General features: G+C 27.1%; 1 protein-coding gene across 1 annotated transcript; it reads left to right on the forward strand.

Moving 5' to 3' along the window:
- Positions 1 to 1,865: 1,865 nt before the first annotated feature.
- Positions 1,866 to 21,255, forward strand: LOC145843251 (nose resistant to fluoxetine protein 6-like). Its single transcript, XM_082950715.1, has 13 exons — positions 1,866 to 2,157; positions 3,751 to 3,896; positions 7,648 to 7,805; positions 8,460 to 8,590; positions 9,747 to 9,911; positions 10,320 to 10,509; positions 11,018 to 11,192; positions 11,383 to 11,462; positions 11,758 to 11,883; positions 14,157 to 14,370; positions 14,961 to 15,150; positions 15,469 to 15,627; positions 20,978 to 21,255. The coding sequence occupies exons 1-13, from the start codon at positions 1,866 to 1,868 to the stop codon at positions 21,253 to 21,255; spliced, it is 2,304 nt and encodes a 767-aa protein (XP_082806841.1).
- Positions 21,256 to 24,216: the final 2,961 nt, after the last annotated feature.

Genomic DNA, 24,216 nt, shown 5'->3' on the forward strand with positions numbered 1-24,216 from the left:
ATATACTAATAAATTTAAATATTTAAATGCTTTTATTCTACATTATAAAGTGATTATACTAATATATTAGTTTATATTGATTATAAAATTGTAAAATAAAATAGATTAAATGTTTTAGTTTATAATATATTAGTTTAGTTCCCTTTAGATATTTATATAGCTTGTTTGAAATAGAGTATTTTTATAGCCTAAAATTATGGTTAAATAAGACATCAAACTTATCATATTTTCAGTTTGATACTGGTGCTCACCTAAAGTTAACCATAACTAAAATATTATATCACAATTATCCTTACATATTTAAATAAAAAAGACTGTTTCACATGCAAAATCAGTCAAGTTTGAATTTAGAAAGAGCTTTTTTAACCTAAATTCATTTTGAACCTTTTTTAAGACTCAGAATGATCAAATTTTCCATGCAAACTAACAATAAGTAAACCTTGCTATCAACTTTTCAACCACCAATGCTTTAGGAAATGGAAATTTGAATAAACTTTGCTGTTTAGTTTTTTAGTCCATAAGAGATTTTATTAAAAAAATAAAACAGCATTTTTAAAGTTAAATTTTAGAGTTGCATATTATCAAATAGAAAGCTAATAAGTTTTATTGTAACCTTAAATGATTAATCATTGTAATCAAAAATGCTGTTACAGACTCACAAATGACTTTTTCTATGAAAAAAATTGTTTAGTTTTAAGAAAAGTTAAACTGATAAAACTTGTGTAAAGTTAATCATTAGAAATTGAAATTTGAAGTTTTTAAATCTTTATTATACTGTTCCTTTCAAATAAACAGCAACATTAATGTAGGGCATGTTTTTTTTCAAAATGAAATAAAATTAAAAGCTAATGCTTTACAGTTAATTACTTTTAATATAAAAATTATTACAATTCATGCATTTTTAAAATTCACAAATAAATCTATATTTCTAGTTGACAAGATTCAGCTTCAGCACTGCAGTAGAACTGTTTTGTAATTTTTGTAAATTATAAAAATTACAGGATGTAAATATGAACAACTAAGAAATCACAGGGTCATATTTATGTTTTTAAAGGGTTAATTTTTTTCTGAAAGAGCTCCTACACCACAGTATTTAACAAAAATTAATACAGGGTTGCCACTAAACCTGAAATCCCAGAAAAGCCTGGAATTTGACAATAATGGCTAAAAAACATGGAGTCTGAGAAAATTAAAAAAAAAGAAAAACCTGGAATTCTAATCAAAAATCACTAAAAAACCTGTAGTTTTAAACAGTTTTTACATGTTAAAAAATTTTTATTTGATACAATAATTTATCAAATAGATGAAAACCTTCTGTCTTTATCAATTTTTTTTTGTTGAAAAAAATATTCAAAGTAGCTTTACAGTATTCTATAAAGTTATTTTACTATAAAACACAGTTATTTTTTTTCCAAAAACTAAACTTTAAACTAAAAATAGACCAAAAAAGGTGTTATGAAAAACCTAGAAGAAATTCAGAAAACCTGAAAGAAATTTCTCGAAAACCAGTGGCAACCCTGTATATATAAATATTTGTAGTGGCACAAGAAGTACAAAGATAACAAAATAAGTAAGTTTTTTATCGGGTGGCAAGTATTATATCTAACTACCACAATCTAATAAAAAGTTTTTCTAAATACTTTAAACATACTCAACAAATAGATAAGTGTTTTTTTAAGATTTAAACAAACTCCTTGTACTACAATAAAATTAAAATTAAAAACAAAGGAAAGTAATTTACTAATGTCATAAAATGTTGTAACAGCTTTTCAAATTATTCAAAACCTTTGTTTTAAATCTAAAAATAACATTAAATTTTTGTATGATAACACTCCAACGTATTCTAGACACATCAGATAGATAAAATGTTGGTAAACACCTTGCTCCTTTTGATTCCACTTGTGAACTCCCTCCAACACCACGAAATCAAAACACCGCTGACAGTGGCGAACCCGGCAACAGTAGTGCAGTCCGTGATCGAGAGAATCCAGACTCAGAACTTCAACAGGGAAGTATTTGGCGCAGTGAGGAACATAAAGAAGACTTTCAGGCATCCTGGAAGGTACTTAAATGATGCCAGTAACGAAACTCAGTGCTTCAAAGATCTGACCACTTGGGAGAATGATGTGGGTAACGGGAGTCACTATGCTCTACAAGGTAAAATGTTTTGTGTTTAGTTAGTCTTTTTATACTTTAATAATTGAGCTTTGAAAATATTAGTTTCAATACACAATTTTTTGTTTCATATTTAAAGAAAAACATTTTAGTATTAAAGTTATAATGAGTTCCAACTTAAAGTTCTTTGATGGTTAGATATAATATATTTTTTATCTGTCATTTTCTCATTCAAATAGTTGATTAGATCATATTTTTTATGATAGTAAACTTGTTCTTTAATTTTTGGAAGTTTTAGTTTTCTTTCTTCTAATACAAAGTTAATTTTGTAATAAAATACATAAGTAGTTATAAATATTTTTTTTAAGTAAAACAAAATAGTTATATATAAAAGTTTGTAAAAATAAATTTTTTTATGCGTTTTTGTTTATTTTAAATTTACCATTATTTTCAAATGTTTAAAACAAAACTGCGTTGATCATACTATGAACAGTTATGGAAATAAAGCTGCATTTCTACAGTTTTTGATTGGTATTTATTAGAACACTTAATTTTTTGGTTTTAAATTTCTGACAACAAACTAATTAATAAAAGTAAGTTTAACTTAATAGAAAAGTGACTTATAAAGTTCACTATGTGCACCAAACTTTTAATCATATGTTTTCTTATAATACTATTACTGTTATTGTAAAACAAAAAGTATGAAAAAAATAAGTTTAAAGTTAGATTGTTGTTAATTTGTAAACTAGTTTTTTTTTTTCAACAAAGCAAAAGTTTACACATTACTGTACTTACTGTTTAAATTGTTGTACTTAAAGCCTATATTTTAAATTTAACAAAAGTAAAAACAAAATTTTGTAGATATGAAGCAGTGACAAATATCAAAAATATTTCTGTTTTAATTATACTTTTTTTATGCACTTAAATTTTTGGTATATCAAAATATTCAAACTATTTTGTTTCTAATTGATACTTATTTTGATAAAAAGTTGTATACTTATTTGAACTAAATAATAAAATCTTCAAATTATTATCTTTAATTATAAAATCATACTTGTAATAAACATGACAAAATAATTTTAAAAAGTAGTGTTACTTTTTTAAGTTTGAACAACTATTTACATTAAAAGTTAAACTGATATTTTTACGAATAAAGTACTTTATTCCTACTACTAACCTAGCAGCCAGGGTTGCCATATTTAAAAAAAAAATCACATTTATAACAAATAAACAAAAGTTTATTTATTTTACCTGATACTTAAATTTCAAATAACTATGTGGCAATACTTTCAAAGCCAGTCTGGCAACTATGCCTCTTATCGCCTAAACTTATCTACTTAAACATGGTAGTAAAATAATTTTGTTAAACTCTAGTTTATGCAATCTTTGTTTTTTTTAAACAGCATTGTATAGCATGTAAAATTCGTTACTTAAATGTACTTTGTTTTTATCACCCTTTTTTAGAAGCTCATACAAAATTATTATTTTAAAATCGTTCTTTTTTTCCAGTAACTGTTTTTTCACACAGTACTGGATTCATATATGATCTTTGTTTTTATCACTTTTTTTAGCAACTTATGTAATTTTTTAATTTGGACTATGACTTCTATTTTAATAAATATTTTTTTCACACAGCACTGGACTCGTGGGGAAAACCGGAATCAGGGTTGCTCCAGGGAAACATCAGATGGATGGGGAGGTGGATTGAGTGTTTGGATGCCACAAATGATTCAAACAACATTGTGCCTAAATACTGCAGTGGTGGGCTTACTGCTGGGGCGGTGAGTAGATTTATTAAAACAGTTTTTAAATTAAACAAACACTAGTAACAACATTGTGCCTAAATACTGCAGTGGTGGGCTTACTGCTGGGGCGGTAAGTAGATTTATTGAATAAATATTTAAATTAAACAAACAGTAGCAACAACATTGTGCCTAAATACTGCAGTGGTGGACTTACTGCTGGGGCGGTCAGTAGATTTATTGAATAAATATTTAAATTAAACAAACAGTAGTAACAACATTGTGCCTAAATACTGCAGTGGTGGACTTACTGCTGGGGCGGTAAGTAGATTTATTAAAACAGTTTTTAAAATTAAACAAACAGTAGTAACAACATTGTGCCTAAATACTGCAGTGGTGGACTTACTGCTGGGGCGGTTAGTAGATTTATTAAAACAGTTTTTAAAATTAAACAAACAGTAGTAACAACATTGTGCCTAAATACTGCAGTGGTGGACTTACTGCTGGGGCGGTTAGTAGATTTATTAAAACAGTTTTTAAAATTAAACAAGCAGTAGTAACAGCATTGTGCCTAAATACTGCAGTGGTGGACTTACTGCTGGGGCGGTGAGTAGATTTATTAAAACAGTTTTTAAATTAAACAAACACTAGTAACAACATTGTGCCTAAATACTGCAGTGGTGGACTTACTGCTGGGGCGGTAAATTATTTTAATATAATTTAATTAAACATCAAACAATTCCAATTGATATTTTTTCATAATTATTGTTGTGATCCTTTAAATGCTGGATATTTAAGTTAAAATCATGTGTAGTAATAATAACATCGTAACACATTAGTTCCTGTTGAGTATTTTGCTGAAGTACTATAATGCTGAACTTACTGCTGGAAAACCAAGTAAAATCAGGGTTGCCACACACTCAGGGAACTCAGGGAATCTCAGGGAATTTTCAAACTGTATAAAATCTCAGGGAAACTCAGGGAATTTTGGCATTTTTCTTTTAACTCAGGGAAACTCAGGGAAGTTTTGATTTTTTCTCTAAATTTCAGGGAAGTTTTTGAATATCTCAGGGAAATTTTTTTCTAGATCTAGAATGAGGTTTAGTTAATCCAGTTTCAATATTTTGTTCAAAAGTAGTAATTTTTATTATTTAAGTGGTTATTTAGAATTTTTTTAGCCTTGCGGCTAGTTCTTCAATATTCTTAGTATTAACATCGTAGTTTTTTTAAGTTTTAAATTTATATTTACTTAAGTAAAATCAAACTGTTTAGAGAAATGAAAGTTGTTGTTAACTATTCGTTGAAAAGTTCTAATAAACTTTTTAATTTGGCCTAATGTTGTTAAAATGGTACAGTACTGGAAAAAACTGCCTGGTTACAAACAGCCATCAGGTCAAGATTTTATAACTATTAGCAATGCTATAAAGGATGATGTATTAATAGTTGTGAAATTGAATTTTTTTAGCTTTGTTGCCTCAATTTTGGTTCCATATTTAACAAGGTATCAGGAAAACAGCCCAAGCATTCCTTTCATGTATGATGATATACAGAAGTTAGTATACAAGTTAATGAATATTGTTTTTAATACTTCTTTCATGGAAGCCCATTCAAATGGAAAAAAGCAACTTGAACTAAATAATGAGCATTTTCAAAATAAAAGTTTTTACAAAAAAGATGTAGAGTTAGGACGTGCTGCTTCTACATTAATTCAAGATTTGCTAAATCAAGGTAAAGTTTCTAACATTTTGTCAAGTCATTTCACAATGAATGTAAACTTTTTATATTTGCTATAATAAAAAAAATTAAAACAAGAATGACTGTTGGTTTGAACTTTTTAAGAAGGGCTGCTGTTTTAAATCTGGCATGTCTAATTGGAATGGGTAAAGACCGTTGTGTCAGAAACTTTACAAGAAAGGTCCAACAACTTGTCAGCATGAAGATACTAAAAGCAAAAGAGGGTTATGACAGCATTAATCAATACATTGATTTGTTAAGTTCTTCTAACACTCAAATACTTTTTGAAAATTTTCTTGAAAAAAGTCACAGTTTAGACACCTTTTATTTGACACACTCGATATCCCAAGCAAGTATAAAGGTTTAACAATAGTCCTTGAGGCTGTTTTTGTGCTTCACAATGGCCAGGCAAGTGTTGAACGAGGCTTTAGCTTAAATAAGGAAGTAATATCAACTAATATGGGAGAGATGACAATAAGGTCCAGAAGAATGATCAAAGATCATCTATATGCAAACAGTCTAGAACCAAGCTCAGTTGAACTAAGTTCTGAATTGTTAAAATTTGTAAAATCTTCTAGGGCCCAATATTTGGCATATCTTGAGCAACAGCGCTTTGCTAAAAATGTTCCAAATAAAGGTGATGCTTTGAGCAAGTTAGGAGAACAAAAAAATAAACTTACAAAGCAATTCAAATGTTTGAATGAAGACTATGACAAATATACTGCAGATGCCAACAAACAGTCTGATTTAGAAGCAATGAAAGAATTATTAGCAAGAGGATTAGCTGCTAAGGACAACGCAAATAAACTTGAAAATAAAATTAAAACTATTGATTTAGAAATTGCATACTTAAAAAAACAGTATTAAGATTTTTTTATTAGGTAATGTGAAATTGTTTTAAAATCAAAATTATGTTTTCAGTTATTTAAAATAGATTGTGTATGAACATCTAAAAGACAAAAAAAATATTTAATTTTAGATTATTTTGTATCAGTTGTTAGATATTAAGTTGTACTTTTATATGAGATATTTCTTTAGCTATTTCTTTAAACTTTCTTTTTGCAGGTTTTTTTACAATAATGTGCTTTTAAGTTTTATTTACTGCATTCAGAACAGTTGCTAGGAAAGACATACAAGTCATAATGAAGTTATTATGTATGCATTTAAGTGAGTTCTTCATGTGAAATTATTATTATAGTATAATTAAATTTATACGAAAGATAGATTTTTAGTGAAATAGTCTATTTTTGCCGTTTTAGTTTGCGCCTCCCATAAAGTTCCTATTGTTGCCTCGGACTTTGACCGGCTATATCTCAAAAATTGTTTTGAATTTTTAAAATCGGTAAAAAGCATCTTGTAGCTTAGTAAAAACTATATAAAATAAGATAAAAAACCAAAAAAAAAGGTGTTTACCCCCCCCCCCCTATGCCCTTAAATTTCGTCAATTAAAATGTCAAACAAATTAAACTTTATTCTTTTATGTAGAAAGTTAACTAACAAGTTTACACAAAGTTGTGCAAAAATTTAGTTTTTAATTTTTAATTGGTTTAAACCTTTTAATATTTAGTTTTTGAAAACAGTTTTTTTCATAAATTTAATGCAGAAGCATACACATACAACCTTCCTTTTATTATTAAAGAAGAAAAATGAGAATGAGGTATTAATAATTTGTGTTAGAAGAGAAATGTTTTTTTTAAGATTTGAAAAATACTCAAGGAAACTCAGGAAAATTTAAGGTTACTCAGGGAAATTTTTGGTCACTCAGGGAAGATTTTTTGGCTCAAAGAGTGGCAACTCTGTAAAATTTATAAATATGAAAACAAGTAGTTCAATAGTATTATTTTTTAATATTGTAATGGTGGGCTTATGTTGGTAAAATTAATAAATTCAAGGTCATAGTGTTGAATATATTTATAACTTGATTTATTTTGCAGAGTTTTAAGTTTGAGCTATATATCTCTTTAGACAGTTTTTCAAGCTGACTTTTGAGTTACAACAGGTTTAATTCAAAGAGTAAAACATGTAGTTAGTTTTCTTATCTTAGCTTATTTCACAGGCACCATTAGCATACTTGGGTGTGTGCATACCAGAAACATGCAATGTGACACAACTCAACCATTACGTAGATGAGAACTTACCAAAACCACTACAAGCCGACATCGAGTGTGGACCCATTTCGTTCGATGAGTGGAAAGCTAAAGACATATTTGCTTTGTTGGTTTTTTTCTTTTTTTTTTCAAATATATAAATAAAAAAATTTTGCTTATTTGCTATGTTTGTTGCCTTTAGCAGACTAAAAACGTGTTAACTCTGTTAGTTTTTAATTATCAACTGAATAAAATTGTTTGTTAAAGCATAAATTGTACAACTTATATTACTTTTTTTTTTGAAGTGTGAAAATTAGTTGTTGAAGTTGTTTGCTTGAATTTACAATCAAACTATCAGTTTTGTTATAGTGTTTCAATAGTTAAAAACAGATAGAATGTTACAGTGCATACATCATGCATACATGAGTGAGAATTTCTACTTTGAAATTATATTACACATTTGCTAGATATAAAAAATGAAATAATTGAGTTTTTGTCTGCATATGATTTTAAACGGTTTTTATTTTTTTAGCAGCTGATTCGGCTGAATTTTATGAAGTTGTATAATACAACTATTTATAAACTTTTAACTAACATTACGAAGTACACAAAATTAGTTCATATACTTTTTTAAACATATATTTTGTAGTTTTTTACTAATTTACACATTTTAATTGGTAGTGAAATCATTTAAACAATCTTTAATTCAAGAAACAACAATTTTCAAGCTTGTATAAAATTTTAAACAATTTTACTCAGACTACTCATTAATATCAAACAGAATTGTTTCAATCATACTTCTTCTGCTAGTCGTGTCATCAACATGCTATGAAGTTTACTCAAATTACAAAGAATCACAAAACATAAAGTATGTCAACTTTGGCGGCAATAAAGAAAAACAGAAACCTTCAAGTGAGTGTTTGTCTTGCGCATATAATAAATTACTTTTTACAGTTTTTGAGATATACATTTTTTATTGTTTTCAAAATTTTATTTTGCAAACTTATTTTCGTTCAAATAGCTCGTCTTTGCTTAAAATTAAAAAACAATTACTTAAATATAAATACTTCTTCTTTTTATGTAGCAGAGACTTCTAGCTGTTTTCTATCAATCAAAACTGCAGATTTTTTAATTACATTTTTAAAGTAAACTAAAAATTTGGAGGCGTTTTTTATTTTTACAAAGTGTCTCATAGAAAAATATATTTTATTAGAGTTTTGTTCTAATCTTTTTCAGATATATTATCTGTTTTAAACCTTCAGTTGCCCACTAAATTTAAGAACATAGAACAAAATATGTGCGTTAATAACATTAGGTTACTTTTAAACAATTTTGAAATGATTACCTTCTTTATATTTTGTTATTCTACATGGCTTTAAATATTTAGTACTTCAAAAAATCTGCATTTGGAAACAAAATAGTTTTTTAAGAGATTTAAAGAACATATCTACTTTGCCTCAAACTAAAACAGTACGTGTCTTTAATGTTGACTTACATAAAAAGTTGAGAAATACTTTATCAAATTATATTATTTGCCAATTAACCTTGGAAATATTTCCAAGTAAACAAAGTATTAGAAGTTCAAATTACATGTCTTTTTGATTTATAAAACTATTTTAACTGTTTACTGCTTTGTAAGTTTGGAAGTAATTTAAATCTTGCTTCTAAATGTAATATGAACATTAAGTTTATTATAAGTAAGAATAGTTTAATCTAAGTTTTAAACACTACACTAAATATTAAATTAAATAATATGTTCTGTAAGTGATGTTATTAAAAGTATGTTTTGTGTAGTTCAAAACACTTTTATGGTATAATTCAAACAAAATTTTGTACTTTATTTTTAAGTAAAAAAAAATTCCTTAGAAGAGTCGATTACAAAATATGTCAAAAATTTCAAGCTGAATATAAGAGTGTGTATATGATTTTAGATACACATTTAGTTAAACTTAAACAAAAACTTAGTTTTCAAAAGTAAATCTTAGTGTAAAAGTCTGCTTCAAAACCATATCCAATAAAATACCCGGTATGTAAAAACTGTAAATACTGAATAAATTCCCCCACACAGAGAAACACCGTGTTTTAACCTCCTTCAGCGTTATTCAGAACACTAGGTGGCTTCTGGCAACTGAGCAGCTTGATGGTCAGATCCACTGCATTCACGGTATCAGGTTCCTTTCAATGTGCTGGGTTGTATTAGGACATTCACAATTGTTTGCATTGAGTATCGTGGGTAAGTTGTTTTTACTTTGTGAGTTTCTCTTGTTGGTTGATGACACATTTTATTGGTTAATATCCTCTAAAGTAATTTAAATTCAATGTTTCAGACAACCTTACTGTCTTATTTAAATAGCCCATTAATTTTCTTTTAGTATCTTTTAACGTATACACATACTTTAAACAGCATAAGTATGATCTATTACTTTTGTGTTTAGGTTTAAAAACAACTGTTTTCAACCTTCAATAGATAACACTGATTTGTCAAACAATCAGTTACTTTTTTTATATTACACAAAAAAATAGTATACAAACACTATTTATTTTAGTTAAAAAAAAATCCGTTTCGCATAGAATTTAAATAATGAAACAAGTTAAAAAAAAACAATAAAATTGTCAAAAAAAAACCTTTTTTCTCCCGCAGACAACCCGACCTTCTTTTTCGACTGGACTTTCAGTCACTGGAGCCACTTGATAGTGACAAACGGTACCTTCTCGGTGGACACATTTTTCTTCTTAAGTGGACTGTTAGTGTCTTATCTGGGTGTTAAGAAAGTCAAGCAGGCAAAGGGGAGGGTAAAGCCGCTACTCATGTATTTCGAGAGGTATTTGAGGTATGTTGTTGTTATTTTTTATTAAAGTTTTTGCGTTTACTTTTGTTTGTGTATTGGTATGTTTCTATCAACTTGTTAGTTTTTGAGAATATGTTGTAATGTATTGCTAATTCATTTCTAATGTATTTCGAGAGATACTTCAGATAAGTATATTCAAATACTTTAAATTTTAAGTATAACAAAAGTATTTAGTATGTTTGCTACTTTTCTTAGAGTAGAGAGTTGATGTATTTTAAGAGAAGTAACAAAATAAAAATTCTTTTAAATCATTAACTAGCTGTTGTTAGTGAGTGGCAACATGTATTCTTGAACTACCGCAATTCATAATACTTTTATGTTCAATTCAATTTTTGAAAAGTTTAATTTTTTAAAAATATGCATTTGTTTTTACTATAAAATTTTTACAATCGCTAACAGTTTGTGTTTCTTTTGTACATGGTTCATTGTACAACCAACAGCTGTTATTAAACATGTTACACATGTACTTTATAAGTTGTTTTTTCCACAGGTTAACACCAGCATACGCATACGTCATCTTGATCTCAGTTACATTGTGGCAGAAGATAGGCAGGGGTCCATTCTTCTACCAGCAAGCTAATATGTTGGCTGAAGGTTGCAGCCAGTATTGGTGGACTAATTTCCTTTATATTAACAACATATATCCTGTTAATCTCGGTGATGAGGTAAGTACATCTATTTTTGAATATTATTGTTTTTTTTAATATTAATAATCTTTTTAGCATATTAAGAAAATATTTTCTGTTTATCTGAATGATGAAGTTTGTGCTATAATAAATAAAAAATAAAATAAACAGTTTGTTACTACATAAACCTATATTTAACTCACATTTAATAAACTCTTCTTTTTTAAAGTGTTACGGAGTTTCGTGGTATCTAGGTAATGACATGCAATTCTTCATACTGACACCCCTTTTCCTAGTATTACTTTATAAGTAAGTTTAAGTACAATTTGAATAGTTTTAAAACTTCTAAGATTTTGTTTTTTTTTTCAAACTATAACCTTAAAAACTACTTTTTTTAATAAAACCTTTTGTTACAGTTTGAAGTTTTTTTAACGTTTATTCAAATATATTCGGTTAAGAATATTTCTAAATTTCATGATTTTATAAAGAAGTTTATTTTTTTTTTTTCATTATGACTTGTTTTTTTGATAACCATAATATCAACTACAATTTTATATCATCTTATCACTGTAATTAAAATTAAAATTTATATATTTAATTGCAGATCACCAAAGATCGGAACAGCAATAATATCCACAATAATCTTCATTTCAGTAGCTCTGACCGGTGTGTTTTCGAGATTGGGTGAGGAACAACCTCTTGTAGTATTACTTGCACAACAATACCAAGCGTGAGTTTTTATTAGTTATTTATTTGTTATTATAAATATATAATTTAATAACATTAACAACCTCTTGTTGTATTATTTGCTCAACAGTTACAAGTTTTAGTTGCTTATATTTGTTATGTGTTAGTTTTTTATATCTTTTTATTATTAAGCAATATTGAATGTCAATTGATGACATTAAGTTTTTTTATTTTTGTATGTAGCTTATACTTTACTTTTTTTTTACCCAAATTTATATTATTTTAATATTTTTTGTAATTTTACAAGCTCTACAGTTATCATTTAAGTTTTTGTTAGAGAAAATATAATACATTCTTATATTTAAAAATATGCTAATAGTACATAAAAACTTGATTTTTATTTTTATTCTTTTTAAAGTTCACCTGAACTTATACAAATCCTTATGGTATTTTATTATTTTTAAGTAAAATTGATCACTTAAAATGTCATTATACTAAAACTTAAATATAAACGTTTCTTTTTATCATAACACACTTTTGTTTTAATTTTGTATTAAAACTTTGCTAAAAATTAGTAAACTAACAATTGAAATTATGTTTACTTATCAACCTAACAACATTTACTGAAATTATATAGTTATTCATGCATAATGCATTTAAAAAAAAAAACTTACATCTATTTACCCTAAAATGATTTTAAAGCATCTTGTGTTGGTAGCACATAATCAAGTATTTGCTGTAAAGAGGCAATTCTATTTTTTACTAACAACTTTATTTTTTGTTATCAATTTTGATGTAAGTAGCATTGATGTATTTGTAAGTAGTACTCTCTTATCACAAGTTTACTTAAAAAATAATTAGTAACGAAAAAAAAAACTTACAAATTACTTTACAATTGTAGACAGCCATTTAACTTTACCTTTTTTGTTTTGTAACTTTCTATATTTAAAACTAATTTTAGTGCAATTATAAGTAAATTTAAATAATTATTTTAACTGAATAAGTATGATTGATAATGTCTATACAAGTAATTTTAGTTTTCATCAGATTGTTTAGAGCAGTGCTTCTGAAATGGGGTTCCGTGACGCCTCTCAGGGGTTCCGCGAAGCCTTTCGAAATTTAAAAAAGAACATTTATTTAATTAAATATTTTATGTTAAATTGAAGTTAGGGGTTCCGCGGAAAAGTTGAACTTTTGAAAAGGGTTCCGCCACTAGAAAAAGGTTCAGAAGCACTGGTTTAGAGTATAGAATTGAAATAGTTTTAAGGAGCCTTGACCATACATAGTATTTGTAATTAAGTACGAGTAAGGATTTAATCTTTGATATTTGTTCAATTTTAAATCACGCCATAAAATGTTTATTTGTTCTCAATAATTGCTAGGCAATGTTTATTTAACTAGATGTAAACAATTTTGTGTAAATAAAATTTTGTAAACTTAATTTCAGTCAACTCAAGCTGAATTGTAAATGTGATTGTAATTTATTTTTAATTTTGTAAGAATTTCTGAACGAGTTTTTAGATAGATTCGAAGGCAAAAAATAAACTGATTTTTTATTTTTTTTACACTTACAGCTCTTTACAGATTTTCTCGTAATGTCAGGCATTCAAGTTTTTATTTTTATTAAGACAAAAATTTTGCAGAAATAAAGATAATTCGTATTCAGGTAGTTTAAAGTAAAACTCAAAGTATAACATACTAGTTTTAATTTTCTATCGTTACGATAGAAACCTCATTTGCGAAACCTTGGCTAAAACCTATATTACTTTCAATTTTAATTTAACTCAAGGCTAATGACGTCATAAAGAAAATGTAGTGAAATTTGCCTAAATAGATACATGCACTTTCATATTCCAATTTTTAACAATCTAAAAATAATTTGTGTCCAATGACAGTCTTTTACAAGTGTTGTTAAATGATTGGCACTCTTTTATCAGTCAATGTGTGTATTCGAAATGACAAAATTATTTTCACTTAACTACAGTAACTCAAGTTAATAAAACTTTCATTGATTAGCAATTTATTTTACCAAATTTTGTAGGAGTATAAGTGCATTAAAGAAAGTGAAGTATACGTTATTAGCACTTGAAACATTGCATTTTTCTTCTAAAACTTTTTGATAAAGATTTTACAAAACCCCCATTTTTTTAAATAGTTTAATTTTCTAAAGCTCAATAAGATTTTAGTAATTATAAGGTAATTAACAAAATAAATAATTATCTTGCAATTTCTTTTATCCAAGTTACAAATAAAATAAAGAAAAAACTTAAAATTTCAAATTTTTCACTGCTGCTCATTTCATTAAAAACTTCACAGTGCCCTAGGAGGACTGGCAGGGGGTGGTGGTAGTAACCATGGCAACCAAACAAATGGGACCTTCCATAGAGACGAGCCACCTAACGACAAGTACTCAATGTGGGTTGAAGATTTGTACTGCAAACCCTGGATCAGAATTGGGGCTTATTTGGTCGGATTCATGACAGGATACATTCTTTACCTTCATAAAGACAACAAAATTGTATTGAAGAAGGTTTGTTGTTTATAAAAATAGTTTTTTGAATAACTTAATTGTTACAACTGTTAATGTAAAAACTGTTATTTTTGTTGTGTTTATTTGATATTATGTGGGCGGATTTATGACCGGATTTATTTATGTACGGATATACTGTACTCTCATAAGGATAGCAAGTTTGAATTGAAAAAAGGCTTGATTTAAAAATTAAACTTTTGATATTAAAAATATCACCTTACTACACTTATTTGAATATATTTGTCTTCACTTTTATGTCCTCTTTTGTGTATGATAGGATACATACTGTACCTCTCAGTATACAAAAAGTTTAATCTATATAAGTAAAGAAATATTTTATGTGTGGACTAAACAATTAAACAGTGGCAAATATACCTTGGCTGGATACTGAACACTATAATGTGCATGTGTATACTTTTCTGCTTGTTCCCAGTGTACAAAATATAGAGTAATAAAATAAATAATTATACACAGTAGCAAATATACCTGGGCTGGATATTGAACACTATAATGTGCATGTGTATACTGTTCTGCTTGTTCCCAGTGTACAAAATAAAGAGTAAATAAAAACTAGATACTTTACTCAACAGTGGCAAATCTACCTGGGCTGGATACTCAATACTATAATGTGCATGTGTATACTGTTCTGCTTGTTCCCAGTGTACAAGGTGGGAGGAAGTGTTGAACTGAACACTGCTGCTTTCTACAACGCGGTCACCAGACCACTGTGGTGCTTAGGTATGGGGTGGATTGTGATTGCGTGCGTGCATGACTTCGCTGGTTAGTTTTAAGTGTTTATGAAATAAATTGGTTTAAAAAGTCTGTAGTTAAGTAATTGTTCAATGTTTTTATTATTTTTTAACAAAGCTTTTAAAAGTTAGGGACTATTTTAAAATTTAACTTCAAATGAACACACTTTTTCCTTAAAGTATTTTCGCTGACACGAAGTTGGCATTAGATAATTAATTTCTAAAATAACTTAAAACAGAGTACTTTTTTTTATTCATTATAAATTTACTGATCAAAACAAAGTTATGTGTCTTTTAATATACTTGATTTTTGTCTTAACACGGTTCAAATCTATTTCACACACCACAGGACCGATCAACACGTTTTTATCGTGGAAATTGTGGATGCCACTTGCAAAATTGTCATACAATTCGTACTTGGTCCACCCCATGGTGCTTTATTACACTTACTATTCAATAGAGAGACAGATGCATGTTAACATGTGGACCATGGTCATATTTTATATCGGTTAGTTTGATAGTGAATTGTATATTTGTTAATTAATTTTAGGTTAGTTTTTTATTTTATCATTTTGGTAATAAAGTTGGTTATATTTTATGGTAATAAGTTAAAATAATGGTCATATTATGTATTGTATATTTTTATATTTTTATAGTTTTTAATTTTTTTTTAGTTTTCTACTTAATTAAAAGTCAAATGCGCCTTGATATTTAGACTTTGGTCATTTGTTATATTGGTTATTTAAATGGGTCATTTTTATTTGTACAGTAACCTCTCGCTTATTTATGCACATTGTGTCCACAGAAAAAATGTGTAAATATACGAGAGATACCAAATATACTTACTATAGTAGCTGTTTTTTGATATTGCTTCTAGTTAAAAGTAGACTGCGGACTTTCACAATTTTAACAATTTGTTTACTTTATTTACAAATATGAAAACAAAAAATAAAACTGTACATATATTTAAAAAAGAAGGATTTATTATAATATAAAAATAATAATACTTGTCGAAAATTTTTAATAGTTTTAATTTTAAGTAGATTTTATCTTTATATATATGAGACTTATTTGATACTTAACATTTATATTCTATTCTAATTAGCAAACTTAATTTGTAGTTAAGCATTTGTTTACAATTACGAAAAGGTCGGGTGTCTATATTAAAATTTGCTTTTATAGCCTTTTACAAAAACATGCATTTGGTGCTGTAATGGATATCTTTTTTTTGAACAAAAATATATAAAATATAAGAAAAATGTTTAGGATAAGATATAGAGAGTTTAAGAAAAAGATATAGAGAGGTGAATTAGTATTTAAAAACATATTATAAATTATAAACATACAATAAACCTAGTGTGTGCAATATCATAAAATAAAAAATTATAATTATTTCCTTTTTTTGAATTCTATAATGCATAACTAAACGAGAGTGTGTTACGTCACGAGTGCGTAAAGATGCGAGAGGTTACTGTAACTTTTCTTACATTAAGGCCATAGGGGGGGGGGGTCCAAAATTTTTTTTTACATAAAATTTGGCTTTTATATGAAAGCTTTAAGTACAAACTACAAGTCAGTTTTTATAGAATTAAAAAATATCATTTAACTTTTGAAATATTTAATTTTTTGTAAAAATTTTCCAATATAAACATGGACTGCAAATTTTTCGGGGTCAATTTTCTCGGAAATTTTAAAATTCACTAAAAATCTATCTCCTCCTTCATTTTTCAAGCAATTTTCTTCAAACTTTAAAGAAACGTTCCTTATAATAAAGGAAAAACACGTTATTATAGAATTTTAGTAATTTAAAAAAGTAAAAATTTTATCACAAAAATTTAAAAAAAAAAAAGTGTTTTTATTTTCAAAAAAAATATATTTTTACAAAAAAAGTTTTTAATTCCAAAGTAACGATTTTTTTTTATTGTATAAAGATTAGACTGAAAGTTTGAAGAAGATTGCTTGACAAATGTAGGAGGAGATAGATTTTAAATGAAATAGTCTTTTTATTCGCTGTTTTAGTTTTTCCTTCCTATAGAGAACCTATTATGCGGCTCGACTTTGACTGGTCATATCTCAAAAAATAATTTGAATTTTTAAAACGATAAAAAGCATCTTGAAACTTTAAAAAAACTCTATAAAATAAGATCAACATGTAAAAAACATAGTCCTTCCCCCTATGGCCTTAACTGGTTTGTTTGAATTATTGTATCTTTTATTGCTAATTTAATTGGATGTTTTTTTATGTTGATGTGCTAGTTGGTTATTTATTATATTGGTGAGTAACTTAATTTTATTCTACATTGTTTAGTAAATTTGTTGTATAATATAAAGGTAAATTAATAAGTTATGTTTCATAGCTTTGCTTATTGTTAGTATCTTTAAGAAGAATTAAAAACAGGGAACTGAATTATTAATTCATTTTTTCAACTAAAAATCTTTGCTTTAAAGAAGGTTCTTTGGTGATATCTGAGTATCTTTGGTGAAAGCACCAATACTTGTATTGTGGTTTTTTATTTAATGTTATTTTTAGTTGTTAAAAGTATAATTTTTTTTAAGACTAATGTATATTGATTTATAAACTTATCATTTGTTAAAAGCTCTAAACATTTAAAAGTAATACTTAATGAAAGAGAACTAATATTTAATTCAAATTAATACATTAAAAATTTTTGTTTATAAACATTTTATGTTAGGCTCATACTAAGATTAATATATCAATCAATTTGAGTTAGGAAGTAGTTAATTTCTATGATTTATATTACTTAACTGTTTATAATACTTAATGTTTTTTCATAAAAAACTATTTATTTTTCAGACTAAAGTTTGTACTTTAATTGGTATTTTTTACTATGTGGTTGTTTAGAGATAGTTGTTTTGGTGTATACTTAGCTGAAATTCTATATTTATTCTTATACAATAAAATACAACCTCATAACTTTTTCTAAACTTTGAGGTAGTTTTAAAAGTCTTTCTCATAAAACTAGTTTATCGTATAAAGTATAGTTTTTTTTACCTTTTATTAAAATATAAACTGTACAACTTTTTTTACTCGGAAAAATTTCATGATTTTTCATATAAACAGGGTTGCCGAAAAACCTGGATCCTGGAAAAAACTCAAATTTGACAATTTAGGCAAAAAAAAACTGAAATTCTGAACTATTTTTATATTATAGTATTGAAGTTTCGATAAGATTCAATAATCTATCATAAAGATTAAAATAAATTGTGTTATTTTTCTAATTAAAACACACATTTAAAGTAGCTTTTAATAATTTTTTTTAATGTTGTTAAACTACTTAACACAGTATTTTAAACTAAATTTAATTTTATACTTAAAGTTGACCGAAAAACTTGTTTTTAAAATGCCTGGAAGAAAAAAAAAATATTTGGCAACCCTGTATACAGGAGGATAATTATATTTTAACATACAGCGACCTGCCAACAAGGTACACACTTTTAAAACCGTACAAAAATGCGTATTCAAACGGCAGTGCGTACCTAGTAATCTTTGGTCTTTAATTTCCAAAATTAAGCCTAAAACAAACATGTTAAAATACCTATTTTTTACAAAAAAATATTAAAGCAAAGTTTCCTAAAACAATAAATTTTACCACTAAAATAAAACATATTTGTTGAAATTATAAGTCTTGAGTATTGTTTATTGTATTTATTTGTACCTTGTAAATTTACATAGTAGGTATAATTACTAATTTTAAATAAATAGAGGTTGATGAAAAAAATGATCACACTTTTATTAAATTGCGCTTTTTCAAAATAGCTAGCGTATAAAATTTTACTCCCGCTTAATATTTAGAAATACTTGTAGAAAACACAACAATAAAGTATAAATGATGTGGTGCTCTGAGGAGGAAATGGTGTGGTGCTCACGGTAGACTGTGGTTTTCACGGACAATATTGGCAGTAATAGATTTTATAAAGAGTGCTTAACACTGTTATTAGTTTACTTTTCACCCGTTTATATGTAATTGTCCACAACCTCGATTAATTAGGCTGACCAGGACAATTTAGGCTAGCATAAGTTTTTTTAAAACTCAGTTTATAACGATGTTATTATTGTGCACAGCGTTTTACAGCTAATATGTGCGTATCATACCGGCAATGTGTACCTAGTTGGCAGATTACTTTACTATAAAACACGTTTTAGATATGTATAAGTAACAAAAGTTGATAGTTTGCTTTAAACATAAAATTTAAGTTGATTTCAGTTTATGGTTGTTACATAAAAAAATTGTATGCAAGTTTTGTTTTATGTTTTTAATTACGTTTTCAATTGCAACAGACAGATAGTAAGTACATTTAATGTTTAATTTATTTTATAAAACCACAAATTAATATTTTCTTTGATTTATCAAAATTTCTACAAATGTTGTGTAATAATCTACCCGCAAGTATTGCATTAAAAAATTTTATTACTTTGATTTTAAAACAGACAATCGTTAATCACATTTACCTAATACTTTGTTTATTCCGAAGAGCAAACGTTTTCTATTTATCTGTTGAACCAACGTTTTATTTGTTTGTTTCAAAAATATTTATTTGTTTTAGCAAACCAAAGTTTCGTGCAGACTTTTGTTTATTTAAATTAGATAATTTAATAAAACAAAAGCAAATTAAGTTTTGTTTATTTTACTACTGATTGATTACCAATTGAAACAACAGCACATGAATTATGTTTGTCCTTCTATCTAAATCAAATAATTTGTAAAAAGTTCAAGGTTTTAATGTACAGTTTTTTATTTTACCGAGTTCATATAATCGATAACTCAAATGTGATTCTACAACTTTTAAAAATTTAATTTTCCAACCACAAAATTCACATGTAAAACGCTCACAGTGTGGTAAATATTTTTCTTGTTAAGGCAATAAATGTATTTTAAAGAAAACCATAAAACTCTAGTTCAGCATAAGGTTTGATTGTACCAATTCTATCATCAGACTACAAGCCTTTGGTAGACTGAGACCGGTTTCGACCTTTTTAGGACTTATCAGTCAGTCACAACTCGATTTTGATGATCGAATTGGTATGATCGAACCTTGTAAACTTGAGCTTGGCTCACAGCTTATGAAAGTTCAGGCTTTAGTTCTGTAGAGTCTACAATGTAGAAATTCGCCAATGTTTTAGTTGAGAAAACCATAAAGCTTTACAATTTTTTTATGAGCAAAAACTGGACATACAAAACATAATTGGTACGTGGTACACATCAAATAGTATCCATCAAAGGCTGTCCTAGTGCACAATTGTGTGCTTTTTTTGTACATAATAAAGACAAGAATAAGTACATTTCGAAAAGTAAGTTAAGTGTCTTAATTTGCTTTCAAAAACTAAGCTTGGCAGTTGATAGTTAGTTTTAGTTTGTTTTGTGCAAACAAAAACATTTAAACTATAAAAATTTTATAAATATTAGTAAACTTACTAAATTATCTAGAATTCTAAAATGCACATTGCACAGTTTAAAAATATTTAAGAACCATTAAACTTGTGCTAAAATTTTACTTTTAAAAATATTAGTTCTGGGCAAGTTAGTAGAATTTTAAACTTTTTAGTCTTTTGATGACACAAAGTCTAAAACTCTAATCATCTAACTTAAAATGTTTTTTTGCTTATTGTTTGAATTTAAAAAAAAGTAATTGTTGTTGATGCTTATTTTTTATTATATTCAGGACCGCCCTTCATAAAATAAGTAAAATTATTTATTTAAAACTTTTTTAAATCTTATATCTTAAATAAAAAACATAGTTTAATAAGTTTAATTTTATCTATACCATTCTTCTGATACCATTCGAAAAAACTGTATTATATATTTTTGCAACTTTATTACAACTCAATATTCTTCCAGGCCTCCTCTTCTCAACCCACTTGTTCGCGTACTTCCTCGCCCTCCTCATAGAAATTCCCTCCTCCAACCTGCTGAAATTAATGCGGGAAAGATCGCCACGCGTGAAGAGTGGTGGCGCTACCGAGAAGAAACACGACGAAATATCGAAAACGAGGATCAACAGCGAGAATGAAGATTTCAAGAAAGTCGACGAAAGTGATGACGTCAGGAGCAATTATGACGTCAGAAGCAACGTGAGGAGCGATTACGCGAATTTCCAAAATCAATCCGAAGCTTAAGTTAATACTCTTATATATTTTAGCAGATGTGTTTTTATATTTTTTCTATGTTTTAGAATATTTCTTGTAAAATTACCTTCTTTAGTAAATTTTAAGTTATCATTTTTGAACTACTTCAACTTTTTAATTTCAAATGGAGACTTTTAAATTAGTTTTCTAAAATTCGTTTGATTATTAGATTTTTATTAGTATTTTTATTATTAAGTTGACTTAACTTTTTTTTCTTACATTAATTATTTTAAAGTTGATCAATTTTTTTATCATCATTTTTTTGTTTTTATTTTAGCTTTACCTCAATTAATTTATTTTAATTAACTGAACTTAAATCATTCCATATTAGTAGACTGTTTTTAAGGTGCAATAGTTTTATGAATCATATTTTTTTTTTGGTAAAGCTCATTTTTTTAGTTATATGTTTATGAAAACGTATTTAAATTATGTGCAATTGCTTATGTAATGTGTCAACTGTGTTGTATTGCGTATATTTTTTAAATATACGTATGTTTTTATAACTCATTGAACTAGAAGTAAAGATTTTTTTCATATTTATATTGCCATTTCTGTAAAAATTAACTTATTGAGATTTAATATAACGAATTTTTTTAAGTTATTTATTCAATTTAACTTTTTTTCTATAGTTTTTTTATTACAAGAATGTATTTTTAAATAACTTTATCTAAAATATCTCTAAAAAAATAACTCAGAAATTTTAAGTACTGCTCGAAAATACCGTTTCAGACCAGGATATATCTCATGAGGCCATGTAAATTTAGACCAGAGTTTTCCAAGTGGGTCAAGTGGCTCCCTTGGGGACCATGAGCAGTAAAATGGCCACAGCAGGGGCCATGAGGTCATAGTTTAAAACTTACGCTAGATATTCTGAAGTTGATGATGAAGAGCAAAAAAAAAATAAAACGACTTGAAGTTTTGAAACTCATACTAAGTATTCTGAGTTTGATGATGAAATGAAAAAAAAAAGTTCTGACGTCTTTTAATGGTAGTTTCAAATTTACACTAGATATTCTGCGGTTAAGGGGACCTTTTAATAAAAGTTTGGGAAACCCTGGTATAGTCTACAAGTTATTGTAGGGGTCTTTATCGAGCTCCCTGAACCAGATGTGTTTTTAATGATTATTTGAAAAGCAAATCTTATTATTTTATGAACAAAAAATTACAAAAACATTTTTTATTGCTTGCAAGTAAAATGTTCTGCCTATTTTTATTTACATTACTCTAACTTTAATATTTCTGGACAGTTTTTTTATAAAATACTGCCTGCCTTTAAGTTATTCAATGCAAGTAATTTATTTGAAAATTAAGTTGGAAATGTAAGCCTACAGATTTTCAAAGAGTATCTTTTAAAATGTTTTTAAGGATTAAGCGCTCAAAATAGACGCTGTTGATTTTTAAAAGTTTTGTTAGCATTATAAAAAAGGTTTCTAATTCGATAATTAACGTTTAAAAGGCAAAAGTATAGTTAAATTAAACATTAGTTCGACCCTATAAAAATCGTGTGTGGAGTCCCATTTTTCATAGAGTAAACTTAAAGAACTAACAGCATACTCAATATAATTTAAACTAAGTGATTTTTTTATAAGCTATAAGTTTACACCAGGCTAAGAGTTGATTTTAAGAGTTTTATCACTTACACGGATTGATTGCTAAGAATAAAGCTATGGACTTAAGTTTCAAAACAAACTAGTTGGTCATATGAATACAAAAGTATACTATCTTTGATACGAATTGTATTACTATTTCGGAATTTTTTAAACCTCAATTAGAATGACTTTTCACTGTCTAATATCTTATTATTTAAGTCAAACTAATTTTAAATCTTTTTAAGTTTTTCTACATACTTGCCAACTTCTAAGTTTCAATTACTATATTCCCATGAGCTATTTCAAAAAAGTAACTTAAAGTTATTATAAGGTTTGACCGAAATTATAAGGTCGTATTATATCACAACCGAAAGAACTTTAGTCATTAACCTACAAACGGTTTATGATACTTTCACATGAAGTAATTGATGGTGACTGACTTATGAGTACTAATCTACGAAAAAGGACAAAACCAGATCTATCTCAGTCTACCGAAGGCTTGTGGTCTGATGGTAAAATTGGTACGATCAAGCCTTTTGTTAAATTTGTGCTTGTCTCACGGCATACGAAAGTCCAGGCAACGTAGACTTTCATCGATGCTCGCGTTAAAGTTATTATGACATATTTATTAACTAAGTTTTTGATAAATTGTTTTCATTAAAAAAATGTGTTTTATAATGAATCGAATTTTCCCCTTGCAACATAATAAATTGAACTTTTAAAGTTTATTTTTCACTCAACAACTTCTTTCGAAATAACTGTGAGACGTTCATAGTTGTCAAATTGGAGAAACAAAATTGTTCATTTCACTATATTTAAATATTTCGTTTTTAACTTATCACCAATACAAAACAGCGTGGTAAAGTATAAAAAAAAATATTAAAAAAAAGAATAGCACTTACTTAAAAAGAAGGCTATCCTTTTCAACATCTAGCACGTAGAGAGTTATAAAAAAATATAAAGCAACAAGGCTTACAAAAAAAAAAGTTTTTTTTTCGGTGTTTTTTCACCTAGACTAAACTTCTCAGCCTGTCGTTTGAGAAAGTAAAATGAAAAATTTTAATTATCCAGAGAAATTCAATTATAACAACATCAAATGTGTTATCCGGCTGTGCTGAGTAAACTGGAAAATTGAGTCTGGTAAATTTCATGGTAAATTTCATTTCTGACATGAAGAGATTTTTCTAAAGGATTTTTGAATTAAGGGGAGCTTGATCTATAAAGTTTTGTTTAAAACCCTCGCTATTGAGAGTGATGTTACGTTGTAAAATATAAGTTCTGGTATAAATTATTTCTTTTGACTAATTAAAATATTGTTACCTTTTTTTAATCTAAAAAGAGATAAACATTTGAACAATGTGGT

The sequence above is a fragment of the Thalia democratica genome, chromosome 8 (genome assembly GCF_965202585.1).
Source record: "Thalia democratica chromosome 8, ktThaDemo2.hap1.1, whole genome shotgun sequence".
Classification (NCBI taxonomy): Eukaryota; Metazoa; Chordata; class Thaliacea; order Salpida; family Salpidae; genus Thalia; species Thalia democratica.